The sequence below is a fragment of the Oryzias latipes genome, chromosome 4, assembly GCF_053564925.1.
Source record: "Oryzias latipes strain Hd-rR chromosome 4, Olatipes_Hd-rR_3.1".
NCBI lineage: Eukaryota > Metazoa > Chordata > Actinopteri > Beloniformes > Adrianichthyidae > Oryzias > Oryzias latipes.
The window spans coordinates 28,188,701-28,207,492 of NC_136240.1; the positions used below are offsets into that span (position 1 = coordinate 28,188,701).

General features: G+C 39.9%; 1 protein-coding gene across 1 annotated transcript; it reads right to left on the bottom strand.

Moving 5' to 3' along the window:
- Window positions 1-5,276: 5,276 nt before the first annotated feature.
- vcam1b (vascular cell adhesion molecule 1b) lies at window positions 5,277-16,514 on the bottom strand. Its single transcript, XM_020702589.3, has 10 exons — window positions 16,312-16,514; window positions 14,653-14,955; window positions 14,278-14,565; window positions 13,909-14,169; window positions 13,310-13,576; window positions 11,757-12,032; window positions 8,840-9,142; window positions 8,408-8,680; window positions 6,539-6,799; window positions 5,277-6,435 (listed from the first exon to the last, which is right to left on the bottom strand). The coding sequence occupies exons 1-10, from the start codon at window positions 16,346-16,348 to the stop codon at window positions 6,269-6,271; spliced, it is 2,436 nt and encodes an 811-aa protein (XP_020558248.1). The 5' UTR covers window positions 16,349-16,514; the 3' UTR covers window positions 5,277-6,268.
- Between the last annotated feature and the right edge of the window lie 2,278 nt (window positions 16,515-18,792).

Genomic DNA, 18,792 nt, shown 5'->3' on the forward strand with positions numbered 1-18,792 from the left:
GCACACTCAGTAAAACCCATTCTTATTTCCCTTCTCTGCTGTAGACTATTAAGTCATCACGAGCACCAATTACTGCTTTTTTTTCTGTAATATTTAAGGTTCAGTATTAAACTCTGCATGCTGGGTTTACCTAAAAGGACTCTGGATTCATTTCACAGTCTAAGAAACTGCTTGGTTCTGTGATGGACTGGGAAAGTGTCCAAGGGGGTTTCCTGCCTTCTGAGTTGAAGTATCTATGATATGTTCTTGGAATTATTGCAGAGAACCAACAAGTAATAGAAGTTGGATGAATATCCATATTTTTTGTTAAAATTGTATTTTATTATTTTATTTCATTAGTTATGCGTTTAATCAAATCACATGTTCACCCTTAATCGAAAGACTAGAGAGAAAGTCTGGTGGAAATAAGAAATAATTTATAGGTTAATTTATTGTTAGGATTCCCACTTACCCCGTTTATGTTGTTTTAGATTTTTTTGAAAGCAACAAAAAAAGTTCAGTGTTGTCACAGAAATGGTTAAAACGAATTAATTTATGTACAGTGCTCTTTCCTGTGAATTATGTTATTTAAAATCTGATACAATAACAAAGATGGAAATAACAGTGTTGTTTTTTAATGGCTTGTTACATGTATACTTCCACAATTTGAAATAAATATTCAATAAAGTTTTTCCCTTCTGTCATATCAAAGTAAGAGCCTTGCAAGCTGCCTGTCTGAGCAGTAGGTGGCAATGTTGTGCAGATTACATCTGCCTGATGTACTACTCACATGGACCTTCATAGTTGAAATGGGACTGTTGTGCAAACAGATATTAAACTAAAAAGATTAAATTGAATATGAAATGTATCTGATTTAAATTTATCCCATTGATTCACTGATTGCTGTCAGTTCTCATTTTTATTTTCAAGTCAAACATCATCATAGCTTGAAGTGTTTAGATTTAGCTTGAAAAGCTTATTTTTAGTTCAATTTTAGTTTTTATTTTATTTTTTAAAACAAAAGACCTCAAGTTTTTTTTTTCTCAATTTGTCACCATTGACTATTTATGTTTGTCAGTCATCATTTGTCAACGCCTCTTCAGGTGTCTCCATAGCAACCGCCCATCATTAAAGCCTTCGGCGGAAAAAAGATTTCACATTCGCCTGCAGTCATGAAAATCAGTTACACACACTGAGCAAAGAAAGAGTGAACATTTACTGCATGTGTGGGCACTCTGACCTCTGACCTTTGGGGATGAAGACCTTTTGAGGCATCAGTCAACGTAGGGGCATAGTAGAGGAGAACAATGAGGTTCCAGTCCACATGTGAATCCTATCATCTTATATTTACCATTCAAATTAATAGAACATTTTGGTAGTTCATATAAGTCTGTTGTCAAACCCATAACGAAAGTCCTTCCAGCTGAATGCAATGCAAAGACAGGCCCTGTAGCTGGACATTCAGTTGCACAGTTTTCTTGTTTCCTAAAAAGGCACTTTTTTTTCGAAATGTAAGGTTTTGTATTTTTGGACTTTGGGGACTTTCAGTTATTTAAAACAGAGAAAAAGAAAAAGTCCCTCCAAAATATAAGTTGGATCCCTGGCCAAACTATGCAAAAAATGACCACTTTTATTCTGAAAATGATCAAAGCACTATAACTTTTAAGTTCTCGGTCTTGAAGATATGTGGAATCACTTTCCACAATACAAAAAGTATAGTTTTTATTGAAGAAATATTATGATAACTCATTAAACGCTGTTTCACGCGCTAAAACGTTTTCTCCTATTTTTCAGAAATGAGAACGTCTGAAAAGAAGTGAATGAATTCAATTTACAAAAAGTTGAATTTTTTTGTTGTTTGTGCTGCTTTTTTAGTTCCCACTTTCTAAATGGAATTGTGCAACAGTCTTTTTAATTTTTATTTTAATTTATGTAACAGTTTTTTCCCACAGCACATAAAAAGCCAAACCGAAGCAGAGAAGTCAAAAACCTGCAGAGAAGAAAATTCTTTTTCTTACACATATTTTTGTAAAAACACACAGACTAATTATCCATTTTTCTAAACATTTTTAATGTCAGATTTTTACAGAGCGTTCTCTACTCTAATTGACTTCCAGCGCGCTTGTCTTCCACCCTCAACTCTGCATTGCTTGACCCTGCAGACCTCATTCAGTTACAGAATGAGGTGAGGTGACCCCCCAGAGAAACAAATCTGGTCCACATGTGGATTTGTTTGGACATTGAACAGCTCAAACATATCACTCACCAGTCAAAACTCATCAGTCTTGAATTATTTGTTTTTTCTAAAGCATTTAAAAAAAGGTTAAATGAAACCAGGTTGTACCTGCAGAAACGAGTTTCCATGGTGACCACAAAGTGGGTGACCTCATCACAGATAGAGGAAGAGTAGATCTTGACACTTCATCAGCACCTCCTCCACAAATGAGACCAGTAGCGGCAACTAGAAGAGCTTGATTGGCGTGAGGGGGAAGTGGGCTGCCAGATGCCAGACTTTTATTATGAAAGTCTGTCTGGACACAGATGGTGCAGGTGCTTTAATGTCAAAAACGTAATCTTCAGCACCACTTTCCTGGTGTTAATGCGCTGTCCAACAAAGACAGGTAAACATTGGTTGCTATGACAACCCAAGATGGCACCACTTACATAAAACACCTGAACAGTTCTAGTCCAAGTGAGAAAAGTTGGTATCATTATTATACGCCTGCTGGATATGAATAAAATGAAGGAAAAAACAAAAAGAAGATGAATGAGACCTGCCATTATTTGATTAAGGTGTGTTGCATTTTGCTCTTCCTCAACAAAGTTTAAACAAGAGAAGCTGAAACTGTCTTGTTGTCTATTTGAGCTTCGAGCACACAAGGTTTTTGGTTTTCAGCGCTTGCAAAAGTTGCTTTGAATTTTTGGAGAGACAAAAATATTTAGGATCAGACAAAAACGATGAATTTTTGACTAAATTATTTTATAGGGCACAAAAAAATAGTTTGTTGGAAGGATAAACATAAAAAAAAATCAATCATATCTGATGTTCGAAGTTAATCCCACAACATGACACTCCCACCACCTTGTTGCACTGTAAGAACTGTGATTTTAGGGTTTTTGACTTAAATTACAAAACAAAATAATGGTTGTTGTGTTCAAATCCTTTAAGTGGAGACCTTTAAACATTTGCCAAATGATATTCTGATCAAAGGCAAATTTCAGCTTCACCAGTTAGTTCATTGTTTAGAAACTGAGAAAAACACAGACTGCAGTGAAATGTGCCTAAGCTGGTGACTGTTTTTTCTGTCCTCCACTATTCTGGACTCATTTATCCTAATTAAACAGACGTGAAGGAGCTGGACGCACTGGAGCAGCTCGTGCAGTTTGTGCAGATTCAGCTGTAGCGTTCACATTGATAAATGTGTTTCTTTTTGCTCCATCTGGTGTTTTCCTCTACTGCAACATTCACTGTCCTGCTGAGCCTCTTTGTGACCTCTGGATTCGGTTGTGTAACAGAGTTCTGCTGTGTCTTGTCATTTTAATCTCCTGCTTCCTTAAATTTCCTGCCCAGAAAGAAAAAAGATGGAGCTCTTTGTTTCCCGACCTGAAGAATTTCTGCTAGCACTTTCCGTTAAAGGAGAGCAGCAGAAATCAATCTTTTGGAACATCTTTGACCTCTGAACTTTGCTGTTTGGACTTTCTCTGTTCTAAACAAAGGCTTCAATGCTCCAACTTAAGGGGAAAATCAATGTTTCAGTTTTTTCAGAGGAAACAAAAGGATTTGTCATGCAGACACAGTTGCTGGTAAGTCTTTAGTGCAGTTTCTATCTTAACCCTTGTTCTATCTTAGATGACCCCACCCTTACATTGACGTGTTCTCCCTATCATGACAAAGGTGGAAAGATTTCATGTAATCCATGGACACCAGTGAGGTTCACAAATCATTGAAGAAAAAAGGTTCAGCGCACTGTCTAGTGGGTCTAGATGACCCAACTCCCAATGTTAAAGTGCCTAGGATAGCCAAGTTTTAAACTGTCTCTCACAAATGTTTCTTTCATGAATGTGGAACTGTTGGAGTTTTTTTCTGTTCTTCAATTGATAAGGGGGTGTTACTCCCCATGTCTGATCAGTACAGGCATCACAGAGAAAAGTCTTTATTGCCATCTGTGGATTACTTACATAGACTCTCATAAAATAAAATGAGAATATTTTGGCCTTATTGAAATGATTTGGAATGGTTTTCTGACTAAATTATTCTTCAAAGCAATTTTTTTGGAGAATTTTTTTAACATTTAAAATGCATGTGAGAGGACAGAAGTAAAAGCCTGAAACATACTGTATGAGGGATTCAAGAAGCCTCCTAAATGGTTCACCAGAGGGAGGAGCTGCACTGCAAAAACAGGCCTTAGAAAGAAGCAGAAAAGTATCACCCCACTGGCAGATGTTATTCAAATGAGCAAAAAAGTAAAAATAAAAAAATATGCCAATGGGGTAAGAAAAAGGGTCTTACAAAATTTCTTAAGTAACAAATTCCACTCACTTTCTCAAATTAAGATTATTTTGCTGTTTATAAAGTTTTTTGCTGAGATAATTTTTTTTCTTTTAACACAGAAAGTAATTGAAATAGGCGTCTTTTTCCTTTGCAAAGACTCAGTTCGTGTGAGTAGTGAATGACCCCGCGTGAATGAGAAACTCCTGAAACGCACTGCTGCAGACTCTGTCAGATGCCTGCAGATCAGTCCAGAGAGTGGGAGCGTGTGGAGAGGCTGAAACAGACCTGGAGAACAGATGGTGGCTGTGTCGAGTCTGAACTGAAACGCATCCAAAAGCTTGAAACGCCTGATTCATGGCAGCTTCTGTTCTCATGCCTCACATCGGAGACCTTGAGGTTTCCATGGAGACCAGTCCAGGAGCTGACCAATTACGTGATGAAAAAACAGCTTCTAGAACTTTTTTTTAAACACAAGTTTGATTTAACCTGACGGTTTAGTCAAAAACACTGTGCATTGTTTTAATCTTATGTATTTAGATAAAAAAAACTTGTGCTTTTTAAAGGGTTTGCTTTTGTTATTTGTTGCTTTATGTTTTTTATAGATAATTTCCTTATTTTTTTGCTTAGAAAGTTAGAAACAGAAAAAACTGTGTCTCACCGAAAAGCCTGGATTTAGTTTGGATGGGTCCCAAAAAAAACCCTGACTCACTTCAATGATTCTGGTAAACGGACAGAAGTAAAAGTGAAAGCTTCGTCCACTCGGAAAAAGAAAGCCTAATCTCTGATGGTACAATAGAAGGAAGAGTGAGGAAATAAATATCTTTAATAAAAGCAAACTGTTAGGAACCGTACAGTTCTCAGGAATTCCCTTCTGCAGCAGTATAATCTCTATGGACGAAGGAGAACTAAAAAAGAAAGTAGAAGCAAAATCCAACCAAACCTTTGTGTTTGTTCATAGAAACAGTAAAACAGTCATGAACTGAGTCCAGGCTGAGCACTTAAAGGAACAGATCACCGAAAACTGCAGCAAAGTCAGGAAGAAGCTGCAGAAAAGGTGAAAGATCCACAGCCTGATGAGCCTGGAGGTCTGAAGGTACCAGGATTGTTAGAGGAGGTAGACGCATGTTACAAGGGGGAGTTCGGATGAAGTAGTGGTGGATTCAAACAGGAGAGAGGATTGTTCTTCATCGTCTTTGTTGCTTCTGACATCTAAAGACTAGAAAGTTGATCTCCAGCCTCAGTGAACTTTGGGTATTTGGCTTTGAACCATATTCCACCCATTGATTTATAGGATCCTTAAACGTGTAGCTTCATCCTTCTGAGAGTGGAACTACTGTGACAGAGTTCTACTAAAACTCAATAGAAATGAAACACAGCTCCTGGCACGTACAAAAGCTGACCTGATGTTTGTGCCAGGAATTTTCTATTTTTCATCCCAGCATGCATTTTCTGTGGAGTTGGTTGACGGCAGCTTGTTGACAGATGGAGCTCCATTTGGTCGCCGCATGGTGAGATACGTGAGCCGAAGGTTGGTCTTATGAGACGTAGATGCCAAAAAAGCCACGCCTCAGGAGTTAGCATCCATGTGTGTCGTGGTCTGAAGTCACATGATCAAACCCCAGTATCCTCAGAGCTGCATTACTGCATTTTAGCAGCCCAGGCCTCCTGCTGACACTTTCAGTGCTACATTTTGTACAAATGTTGCATTTGAGCAGCCTCATTCATAGCAGCCAAGTCTGAAGTTTCTAAACCTTTCAGCGGCTGTTTTATGTGCATCAGCCCCACAGAGGTTACGTGTTAGCCACGAGTTGAGGGCGGGGCGGACTGTGGGAGCTGATAAAAGCCTTTCTTCCTGGATCTCCTCACATACTCGAGCAGCAGAGCAGAAGTTGCTAATCCAGCTGTGACACAAACCACACAGATGACGATGACACCAAGCCTGGGGGGAAGTCTTCTGCTACTCTCTGCATGAAAACATGGAGGTAAAATTATTTTGAGACAGCTCTGAGAAGTAAACAACATCTACCATTTCCCCTCAGAGAAGGGATGTTTGACCAGCTCACTGACCTCTGACGCTGATGCTGAAGACTTTAATCTGGTACCCGAGATCGTTGGTCACGTTGACCTGGTACAAGCCGGAGTCTCTGGCCGTGACGTTCACCAGCAGGAATGTGCCATTGCTGGAGCTTAAGACTGTGCCGTTGGTCATTTTCTGCAGAGTCACAGCTGATGGAGGGTAGCTGATGGTTTGGCAGCACACGGTGACATTTTGTCCCTCCTGGACCACAGAAGAGGGCAGGATGAGGACTGTGGTGTTCCGCGGAGGAGCTGGAAAACAAACCAGATCAGATATTTCACAAGTGTCAAACATCACACCTTTGTGGTTGTCTAAATAATCGTTCATATCTTGTGCTAATATAATAGATTCCTCCTATGTTTTATGAAGCTATATAAGCATCAATGTGTAACGCTATGTGCACAACAGGCTCTGAAACGGGCGCCAAATCGACCAATGAAAAGTCTACGTTAACTCGTGTATTAGCGTGCTTCAAGCCTCTGCGCTCACAACTCTTGTGTTTACACGTTGCTGTGCAAGATTTAAGCCAGTTTTCGGGTTCTACATACAAAGGGCACTGCCATTGAACGCACGGGGAAAGTTAAACCAGCAACAAAAGAAAAAAAAAGAAAGTTAAACCAGCTGGACTTTGACCAATCAGGAACTCTGATTTGATAGTGAAGTATGGGTAACGTCCTTTACAAAACATGGAAGCAACAACCGTTTGAAAACTGATCATGAGGGAGAAATTAAAAACTGAGGTTTGTGCCTGGCTGGAATTATATAAAACCAAGTCTTTCATATATCGGAATAGAGCCTGAAGCAAGATTCACAAGATCTACACCGCTTCAATATTTCTTACCAAGCCTCTTCCAACTGTAGGTATATGCGTTGGAATCAGATAGAGGCACTCCAGTGTGAACACGAATGCTAAAAGCACGTTAAAAATTTTCTTGAATTCTTGAACTTAAATAGGTTGAAATAACAACATGTCAGTCTTTTAAAATATGTTCCTTTTCTTCTTTACAACATTTTTTTTTGGCCACTGCGGCTTTTACTCCGGATCGACTTACAGTCCAAAAAACACTGACTATATTTACGTTTTTAAGTCCAAGTTCTCTTCATTTTAAAGTGGGCCTTTTACTAAATTATAAGAACTTTTTTTTATTTTTTTGTGACGTTCTCTGATAAACCTTCATGGCCCCACAGAAACAACAGGATGCTCAGAAGAGAGGAGGACTTGCAGGGGGAAAGAGTGAAAGCAATTAGAGACCAGCTCAACCTCCTCAGATAAGAGTCAACCTGCTCTGACAGCTGCTTCCTGCTCACAAGCTTCCTCTGACAGGATGTTTGAGGAAATATAATTTACTACAAGGGTTCATTCATATAAATGACTTTCAGAGGAGTTTTTACACTCCCTTCTTTGCAAACGGGCGCAAAAGCAGCTCGGTTCGACCTTTGACCTCCTGTTTGGGTGTTCAGTCGACACTTCATCACCTGATTGTGGTCAGTCCTGTCATGTGACGGCCTGCCACACTTCTGTGAGCTGCAGTTTATCAAAATGAGATGATTAATAGTGTTTTGAATGGAAAAATTTTGCCTTAATAGGAAGACGATCTCTGCAGCAGGAGTTTTAACCAGATTGTTACTGTTTTTTATGCCGTGGTTGAGCCTCAGTTCTGAATAAATTGATTTAATCTGGGTTTATCGGTGGCTGTGATGAGCTGATGAAGGCAGGCCGAGGAGTCTCATGACCCAGTGGTGGAGTCAGAGTTTATTTCTGTCTAACAGACGAGCGTGAGGTGGACTTCTCTGAGAGCAGCCTTTAGAGGCTTTTATCTGAGGCCCTGAACTGAGTAGAAATGGCTGGTTGGTCTAACCTTTGACTTTGATCTCATTGGAGACCGACTGGTTTCCATACTGGTTGAACGCGTCGCACTGGTACTGGGCAGAATCTTCCAGCACAACGGAGGAGATGTCGAAGGTGAGCAATGAGGAGGAGGTGGGGCTATTCACATGAAGCTCCTCCCCATTTCTTTTTATCACAAGAGTGGGGGGCGGTGCCCCATCAGCGCGACAAGTGAAGGTCACTCGTTGCCCCTCCAGCACCTCCTCGCCTGGATTCGTGGAGAGGGACATCATTCTAGGAGGATCTGCAAGACAAGAAAAAGAAAAAAAAGAATTTAAAGTGATCAAAAACTAAACCTGACATTTAATTCTGAGTTAAGTTTAGTTGAAATGTTCACAACTCTAAGATTCTAGAATTCAGCAAAGTCTGAATATAAGCTTATTCTGACCAGAATCTCACTCACAATGAACCTGAAGAGGGACGCTGGTCCTTCTGGACCTCAACACGTCTCTGCTTTCAGTCAGCAGCTCCACGCTGCACGTCACATTCATGTGATCCTCCTCAACTTGCTGTTCCAAACTAGATGAGATGTTCTGCAGAGAACCAGAGAAGCTAAACGTCTCCGTCATCAGTGCGTGGTTCTTTCGCAGCCACCGAACCCTCAGCTGATGGGGCGTGAAGACGTTAGTCATGTTGCAGTGGAATGTAACTTTTTGACCCAGCAGAACGGGACCAGGATCTTCCAAAATGGGATCAGACGGGAAAGCTGGAGAGAAACAAAACAGATGGAGGAGAACGGTCTTTGCTTGATTTGCTCCAAGCAAACACACTTTCTTTGATGACCCCCAACCAAAGAATTTCACACAAACATCATCCACTTTTTCAACATTTGTCACTATTTGTGTTGAAATTACAACACGTCAGTCTTTTAATTAAGTTTCTAACTGAATCCTTCAAAGTTCAGAGTTTAAAAGGTGAACAGAAGAGAAATCATTTAAAAAATGATAGATACAAGAGAAAAACTGAGAAAGAATCCTATGAGCGTCTCCAAAGCGAAATTCATTAACTGATTCTACTTCTATAATTAATCAAAAATCAGTGAAGTGGCTCAAAGTTTAAACTGAACCAAAGAAAAAAGCTTCCTCTGAGCTCCATTGAGGAGCTTCACAACATCTGTCAGCACTTGTCAGCAGATCTAAAGGGGTCTATCAGTGACGAGTGAAAACCATACAACTTCAACAAGAACATGGAAAGTTCTCTGAGACAACCAGAGGTCATCTGGTTATCTGTGTCCATTAGAACCTTCTTAACACCTCTGAAACTAAAAGAACATCACTAAGAGCCCCTCCGTCAAATCAAATGCTTGTTTCCACGACAACAGAAGCACCCCTTGAAGGGAAAATGACTTCAAGATGATCACGGGAGTAGATTACAGTTGGGTTTCTCTTTGCTTTGGTGTCTTCAATAGCAAAGTGAAAGTCTTTCAGTTTTCATCCTGGGGAGGATCCTTCCTTCATGTGGACACCTCTGAGGTTTCTTTTTTTTATCCGGAATCCGTTTTTTTAGTTTTCCCTTACTGAGAAGGAGGGTCTAAGAGCAGAGATGCTTAGTCTGTTGAGTTTAGTTTAGCAAATACATAATTTTATGACTTCATGCTCTTTATGATTCAGGTTTTTTAAACAATTACCGGTATGAAGCCCATTGAGAGGGCTATTGTTGTAATATTGGGCTTTATAAATAAAATTAAGTTGAATGGAATTAAATCTCCGCTGATTCATAATCTGAGTTCTTTCAAAGAACTAGTTGTTAGTCCTGCAGACTCTTACACAAACCCTGAAGGAGTCAGAGTCTTTACAGAGACTTGCTAATCTCCTTAAAACCATTGGTATCATATTTAAAACACACATTTCAGACTGTAAGTATTTTTATTTCTGCTTGAACCTCTAAAGATATGACATTCCAGGTTGTATTACCACAGTAGTTTATTCTAAATAACTGCGTCCCTGTGACTATGAAATAAAAGCATATCAAACAAAAGATGAGTCGTTTGAGGCTCAAATTGGGACGTCTTTTACTCAACTAAACAGGGATGGACTCTCTTGTGTAATTCGGTTTTATTTGCTGAGCTGACCTCACTGCAGATGGTTTTGTTTTCAAATCAGGTTCAAAAAGGCCGTCAAATTGTTGGCCCCTTGAGACGGATCAGCTTCATGTTTGGAATTAAAATGCTGCATTACAGCATCGTTCACAATTGAGAACTTTTCTATCTCTGTGGCTTTTACTGCAGATGGGAGGAGGGGAGCAATTTAAAACTGCTCTTTAAAAGAGAAGAGAAACAATGTTTTGGTTTTTACAGCCATTGCATTGGGGAGTTTCTGTTCCAAAATGTCAATAAATATGTAAACAACAACTCTTGATTGGTAAGAACCAGATATTCAGTGTCCCTGTGTGAAATGGGTCATGGAGCATGGTGCTTCTGCATTCAGTCCCCTTGATGAAGATGGATCTTGGACAGATACTCTTCCTCCTGCTCCAAAGGCTTTTATTTGAAGTGGGGGGGGGGGGGGGGGGGGGGTATTTGTGTGGGTAGGGTTTTTTAGGCCTCTTTCTGTCTGTTTGTGTAACTTGATGACAGAAAGAGCAGTGGAGTTTACCCTCCTCTGCTCAGGCTGCGGTGGAGACCTTTTTTTTTGGTTAATATTTTCTCACAGTCTCTGCTCCAGGGCTGGAATCGCTCCTACAAACAAACTTTTACTTTCAAACATGTTTTCCTGAGCAGCCAAGACAGCAGTTCTGACAGTGAAGCTGTTTTTAGCTCCACCAAAGTCAACAGTGTAAAGTATTTGCTGACAGCAGAAAAAAAACCCACAATTATCATTGTGAATAAAGATCTGTGTGAGGAAATGTTGCTGCTCTCTGAACACTAAATCAACAGCGTGCCGCTCTGTGACCTCTGACCTGTGTTCACGCAGCAGCAGAGCTAATGGAGCAGAACCAAGAGCTGCTGCGGCGTCTCAAGGGGAGCTTCGTGACTCATGAGTGGATGCTTCAAACTCCCCTCAGGCCTGGAGAAGCTTTCAGGACATCAAATCAGATTTATGAGTTTCTTTTTCTTTATTAACGCTCTGACAGTAACAGACAGGAAGTTTGCTCCTTGCCAAAACCCTCAACTTCTGGGAAGAGACAGAGATATGAGCCAAATGATGGATCTAAACATAAACTTCATTTAACTGGAGTGAGATTTTTTTATCTGGTAGAAATGCCTCCCTTCCTGTCCCAGCTGTCTGTTTAGGACTCTGTTTAGAAGTTATGTGTATATTCAGAGAACATATGATACATGTTTTTGTTTTACTTCTGAGTTTTGCACGTATCAGACTCACAGTACACCTGGACGTGGATGTCCGTGGTCCGGATGACGGAGTCACACTCAGCCTCACAGCTGTATCCCCCCTGATCCTGGAGGTCCAGCTCCTGCAGGCGCAGCTCAGACTGTGCATCCTGCTGCTGCGTCCTCTGCAAGACGGTCTGGTTCTGGTCCATCTTCCTCCAGAGGAGCGTCAGCTGGTGGTGGCATCCAGAGGCTCGGCAGGTCAGAGTCAGAGCCGAGCCCCGCTCCGCTGAGACCAGAGGCTTGGCCTCCACCTGCAGCGGATGAGCTGAGGGAAAGACGGAGAACATGGTGACACACAACTGTTGGGCTCGGTGCACTAAACTTTACAGGCCGTCCGGGCCAAATTCAAATTCCTGAAATGTTGCAGACTAACTCCTAGGTCTGTAGTAGCAATGTGAACTCCAGCAAACAGAATGATGGGCTTTCTGCTGTGATCCTTTAGAGAACAATGTGGCAGTGTTCACAGTCCATGCATTCAAAGAAGTGCCAGTCTAAAGACAAAATACTGAAGAATCAATGACTTTTTTATTCTTCTACTTATCTTCAGAGAGAAAAAAGATGTTTAGAAAACACAAAGATATTAAAATACTTTAAAACGTCTCAAAGGTACTGTATATGATCATTCTTTTTTGTCTAATTCAGCGTTTCCCTTTGTCTTTTTGGGGCCTGTTTCTTTGCATCAATATTCTGAACCCACTCAATCCCTTTCAGAGTCATGAAGTTGCTGGAGCCTATCCCAGCCACTGATGATCAAAGGAATATAATTCAGTAATCACAGTTTTGCTGAGATATTATTCATCATCTTTTCTTCAACCTTTTGCTCCTTTTTCTGTGAATTTGGGAATTGATATAAGTATCATCACCAATTTTAACAATCGTCTGTTTTAGCTCAAGTGTTAGCATTTATTTTTCAAACTTGTTTTGATGTTTTTTTAGCCTAGACTATAGCATTTGTAGCCATCTCTGGGAATAAAAAATGTTTCCATCTTTACTTTCTGGCTTTTTCCCCCCTGAATTTAAACATAAAAAAAAAAAAACAATTTTCAGCCTTCCTCAGTAGGAATATATTTCTTAAAAGATTTTATATTTCTTTTTAAAAAAAATCTTGCCTAGCATTTAATTTTGAATTTTAAGCAGAATCGAGTCATTAAAAAGTTATCTTTCAACAGATTTTGTATCAGTCTTTTTTTTTTACCCTTTTATGAGCAATTCTTTAACAATATTCAAAACAGAATTTTTATGTTTACTGTACCTTTTCTGGCGCATGGTTTAAACTTCATCTATTAATATTTACACCTTTAACTAAAAATAATTTTTTTTCAGTTTATTGTTTATACTTTCTTTCTATTTAACCTCTTCAGAGCTATTGCTGAGGCTGATGAAACTCTCATTCCAAAAATTTTCAGAACAGAACCAAGAGGTCAACCAACAGCAAGGTGCTTCCAAATTTCTGGAACAGCTTATATTCTGAAAGAAACACCACCATTGGAACTTTTCAGGACTAAACAAAATATAAAGAGAAAGAGGTGGGAGCAAACTGACCTCGGATGGTGACGAAGCTGCTGACGGCCTGGGAGCCGTGTTTATTGGATGCCTCGCATAGATAAGAGGCGGAGTCTTCCAGTGCAGCAGAACGGATGCTGAAGGTGAGTGGAGAGCCATCCTCGTCTAGCTGCACCACCTCCTCGCCTTTTTTCAACAGCAGTTTTGGAGGAGGGGCTCCGTCTGAGCTGCAGGTAAATGTCACCTTTTGACCCTCCACTACGTCCTCACCTGGGCTCACTGACAGGGAGGTGTTGGTTGGCGGGGCTGTGGAGGGGAGCACAGGTCATTCAGCTTCACAAGCAAAAAAAAAAAATGGAGAATACTGTACACAGATACAAAGCAGCGATAAATAAAGTTTTGCAGAAAGGATTGTAGAAAGAGAAATTGGCTGCTTTTTCATTTTTTTCATCTGCTCCTGATTCACCACAATTTCAAAAAAGAAATACTAATTTTCTATATCTAAGTCCTCCATTGTCAGAACAAGAACATGTTTAAATACTAATTTTCATTAGAGTGGGTCTTTAAAAGTAATTAATCTATCATGAAAGATTTAACTACCCTTTAGGAAAAAATAATATTTATGTTGGAAAACTTACCAAAAACATTGACAACCACAGTGGCGCTGCTGTTTCCTTCCTTGTTTCTGGCCTCACATCTGTAGAGTCCATCTTCAGAAAGGCTGGCCATGGGCACGAAGAGCCGACCTGCTTCACTTTTCCTGACAGACCAACCATCTGTGGTCTTGAAGCTCCATGTGATCCTTGGATCTGGGTTTCCCTCAGCTGAACAGTTGAGCGTGAGTGAAGAGTTGGCCATCACCTCCACTCCTTCTGATATCGTCACGACAACAGGAGCATCTGAGGGGGGAGAGGGGGAGTAGTCAGCTCTCAAATTAGACTGAGCAAGATTAGAGAGAGGACTGAAGGACTTCAATGGACCAGACTCAAACCAACTGGAGAACTCACAGAGAACATTTAGCAGGACGGTGGTCTCTCTGGTCCTGTTTGGATCTGATAGTTTTTCCATTTCCAATGTGGCCCTGCAGGTGATGCTCCCCCCTGAGTCCTGCTTCTGGGGGGTGAACCTATACTCCAACGGGCCTGAGGTTCCACTCATCAGGACGGTGTCTCCTCTGACCCAGGTGAGATTGAGGTGTGCAGTGGGATATATGTCAGGCACATGGCAGGTTAATGCAGACTCCACCCCCAGCTTCAGCTGGTCCTGACCTGCGATCACCGGGGCTGATGGGAAGGCTGAAACCACACGAAGGACAGACAGATGAGGCAGCAAACCCTCTAACCCACAAGGTGGACTAGGTGAGGTCAAAGAACAAGACTCACAGTAAACCCTCACAGAGGTTTGCAACTGTCGCTTCTCTTCTCCACAGGTGACTGAGCAGAGGAGCGACCCCTCATGCTCCCTCCCCACGGGGTCCAAGGTCAGCACGCTGTGAGTTAGATTGCTGCTTCTCAGAGCAGACAGAGGATGGTCCTCCAATGAAGACCAGAACAAAGTCGGCTTCACGGGACAATCCTCCACCCAGCAGAGCAGCTGTTGATGCTCACCCAACCTTAAAAGAGGATCCCTGGGGAAAAGGCTTACACGGAGTCCTTGAACGCACCACGAAGATACCAGGACGATGACTGTGGATCAAAACAACAACAGGAGGACTGTAGAGATCCCATTAAATGATGATCAAACATGACAACTGTTTTTAATCAGATGAACTCATCAGAATGAGCCTGTTGTCAGGTTTCTCTGTCCTGAATTTGTTTTCTGGAATAATAGTGATTAAGTGGCCTTTCAAAGATCATTCAATCAGGATTAACAATCTCTGTTGTCACCTATTGAATTCTGCAAGTAGGAGCCTCATAACTGTGATTTGTCACCCTAATTACACTGACAAAAACTGGTGTCAGTATATGGTGAGCTGCTTCTGCAGTCAAACTCTGCTTTAAAATAGTTCAGTATGGTAAAATAGCGTGTTTACGTTTGTGTCTCACTCAAATCTCACATTTCTGCAGCTTATTTACCCTTTGGAACACAATCGGCTTTGACGAAAAAGCAAAAATTGAATTAAAAATTAGGCAAACACTGCTCATTTATTCTGTAAAAGAAGAAAAAATGTGAGTATTTCAGTCAATATCTAAATTTCAATGCTATGATTAGCAGTACAGGTCTTTTACAAGCTGTAATCATATTTTTTTGCATGTTTTCTGAACTGTCTGACTCCAGAAAAGTCCCTATGGTCTTGTCATTTGGGCATCTTTTTTTTTACAGCGTCTCCAACAACCTTTTCTTAACCTCGAGATGTTTATCTTCAAGTTCGGGGTAAACAGTCAAGGAGGTAAATTCTTTTGTTCCCCGAGGACATGTCCCTGATTTCTTTTCTTTGTGTGCTGCTCCGACCTACACTGGACTCCAAAGAGCGGGTCAGCTCAGTGGAGGTCTGCTAGTGATGCTCTCATTTAAGTCAGCTGTGTTTGATCAGGCAAACATTCAAAACACGCAGGAGAACCAAAGACGCAGAACACATGCATTCAAAACGGGGTGAGTCTCCAAAAACCAGGACTTCAGTTAATGATTCATCCTCTTTTTATAAAGACAACACAACAGAGCTGTGTGGGTGAAAGCATACTGTCAAATTTGAGTGCTCCAAATGTACACATTACTTTAAAATCTCTAGGAAAGAATGCATCCACAGGTATGTCAGATTATTATATTTTTATTCACTGTTCAAACTGATGGATTACTGATCTACTCAGCTCTACAATGTAGATGCAATCTGAGGTGAACAAAAGGACAGTGAGAAGCGGCAGATTAGGCTAGAGTGGATGTTTCATGGAGTCACATAGAGAAAATCATGGAACTACAAAAAAAGCAGCAACATTTATATAAAGGATGTCATTCTTTTAACATCTTTATAATTTATACTCTAACAAAAATCTCTCCTCAAAAATGGCTTTAAAATGATCCTATCAGAAAGGCATCAATCTTACCTGAGACGAGCTGAACCAAGCGGCTGTGCAGGTCCATCCTCACCACCCAGACTTGATCGGGGAACGGCTGATGGACGGATGAATGGACGGCTGAAGGATGGATGAATGAGATGGAGGAGCAGCTCCTTTGTGTTGCTCCCACCGAGTCAGAAGCAAAAAATAAAGCAGAGCGTGTGCGAACCTCCCTCTGATGAAACCAACGCCCCCTCAGATCATCCAACCCCCCCCCCTTTTTTTAAATCATTATGTACACAAACTAAGGCGCCTCCTGCAGGACAGACTGCTATCAACACCTCTTTCACTTTCATTACCCCTCTCTGAACCCCGGCCTCCCCCCATCAACCATCTGTTTGTGGAGCTGAGAGGCTCATAAATATCAATTCACTGAGTTTAAATCAATTTGATCAGATCATCTCTTCTTTATTAACATCACAGCTGAAAGGCTGATTTATCTTTTCTAATAGAAAAACAATACAACTGAGAATATGAAACAGATGAAAGCTGTCGAACCAAACCCTCAATCATTCATGGTCAGACTTTTTTTTTTACAGCATCTCTGTGATCTCCAGTCTCTTGTTTATTACATCTGAAAACCTTTTTTGATGATAATTCATTGGAGAGTTACCCTCTACTAGAAATTCTTCCTATTTTTCCTAAAATGCCACATTCCCATCGCAAAATATGAACTGTTCTCCTTAGTACAGAAGAAGGTGAACATTTAAAGAGCTTAAAATGTTAATAAATATATTTATAAAGTAAAAAAAAAACTGTTTATGTTTATTAATGCTTAAAATGGGATTAAAATTGCGTCGCCCCTGTTCAAGCAGGGTCAGAAATACTTCATTAATTAAATACTGCTTGTATAGTATAAAGAACAGCTAGCCTTTGTAGCATAAATTCACTTTGAGCATTTGCATTTATTGTTTAGTATTTCAAACATAAAAGTTCAAACAACACTACTTCCTTTTTTTTCTTTTTTGCAATTTTACACATTTGTTTGGCAACATTAGCAGCACATTGGCAACACTAAACAGTAAATATTGGTATCATTAAGATTGTTTTCTTTGCATTTTTTGTTGAGTTTTTTGTCAGTTAATAAAAACCTTTTTTGATAGTTGTAGTTTTATTTAAATTGATGTAACACAATGTAGCATTTTTTCAATCACTATTTAATTTTTTTCTTAAAGCAGTTATACTTCTTGTGTACATTAACTGATTCTTCAAATAATTTGTCAGTTTCCTATTTATTTTACATTTTAATCTATTAATGTTTAAATTACATAGCAATTTCTGATCAGTTTTCAGTTATTTCAAGTAATTAGCATTTTTTAACAGTTTTACCTTTATTTTGGTGTTTGCTTGATCTTATTTATTCAGTGTAGCTTTATTTATTTCATTTATTTATTCGTTTATTTAACAGGGACAGTGCACATTAAAAGCACCACTGCAATGCGCCAGAATTATCCCAATCCTATTTTTCATCCGTAGTCCCCGGACAGGTTTTAAAAATTGTCAACCTAAAAGCATAAATTAAATACATTAATTAAAAATATACATTAACAATTAAATTATCATCTAAAATACATATACTAATAAAAACATGCACATAGTGAAAACATAAAAAGCAAGTATAAAAGACACAAAGGTGATAGAGAGGAGGAGGAAGGGCAATGTGAACATGTTTGCTGTGATATGAGCCAGTTTTTTAGGTTCTTTTAAAACAGAGTGAATGTGGTGAGGTGTCTTATGATGTGAGGGACAGAGTTCCATTCTTGTGCTGCTGTTATGGAGAAGGCGCTCTGGCTGAAGGCACTTCTCCTCAGAGGAACTATACAGTCTTGTTGACCCGACCCTCGAGTCACTCTTTGGGAGGATCTTATTTTAACAAACTGACTGAGTGGAGGGGATGACAGACCGTTAATGATTTTATAGAATAGGCATAGTTTTGTATACTTGATGAAATTCTCCCAGCTTAACAGTTTGTGTTTTTGTAAAATGTCACAGTGATGATGTCTTATTGGTTTTCTATCCAGTACTTTGTTTGTTTGTAAAGTGACTCCAGAGGTTTTAATGCTGAATTGTGTAATTGTGTATCTTAATAAATTCTTTCTGTACTTTTCAGTATTCCTATGATGATCTGGAAATTAGGCAAACCTTTCAATTCAATTTAATTCAATTCAATTCAATTCAATTTTATTTGTATAGCCAAAATTCACAACAACAGTCATCTTGATGGGCTTCGTATTGGTAATTGAAAAAGTGAAACATAAAATCAAAAGGATCATGAATACATAGAGTTCAATAGGAAAATACTTAAATTAACTAACAAACTGACTAAGCTATACTGGCATCCCTGCCCTTAGACCCCCTTCGCGGTAAGGAACAACTCCTAAAAAAATGTATTCCGGAAAAAACTGAAGACACCTCAGGGGTGCCCACATGAAAGACGGATCCTCCCCCAGGACGGACAGGAGATTTAGC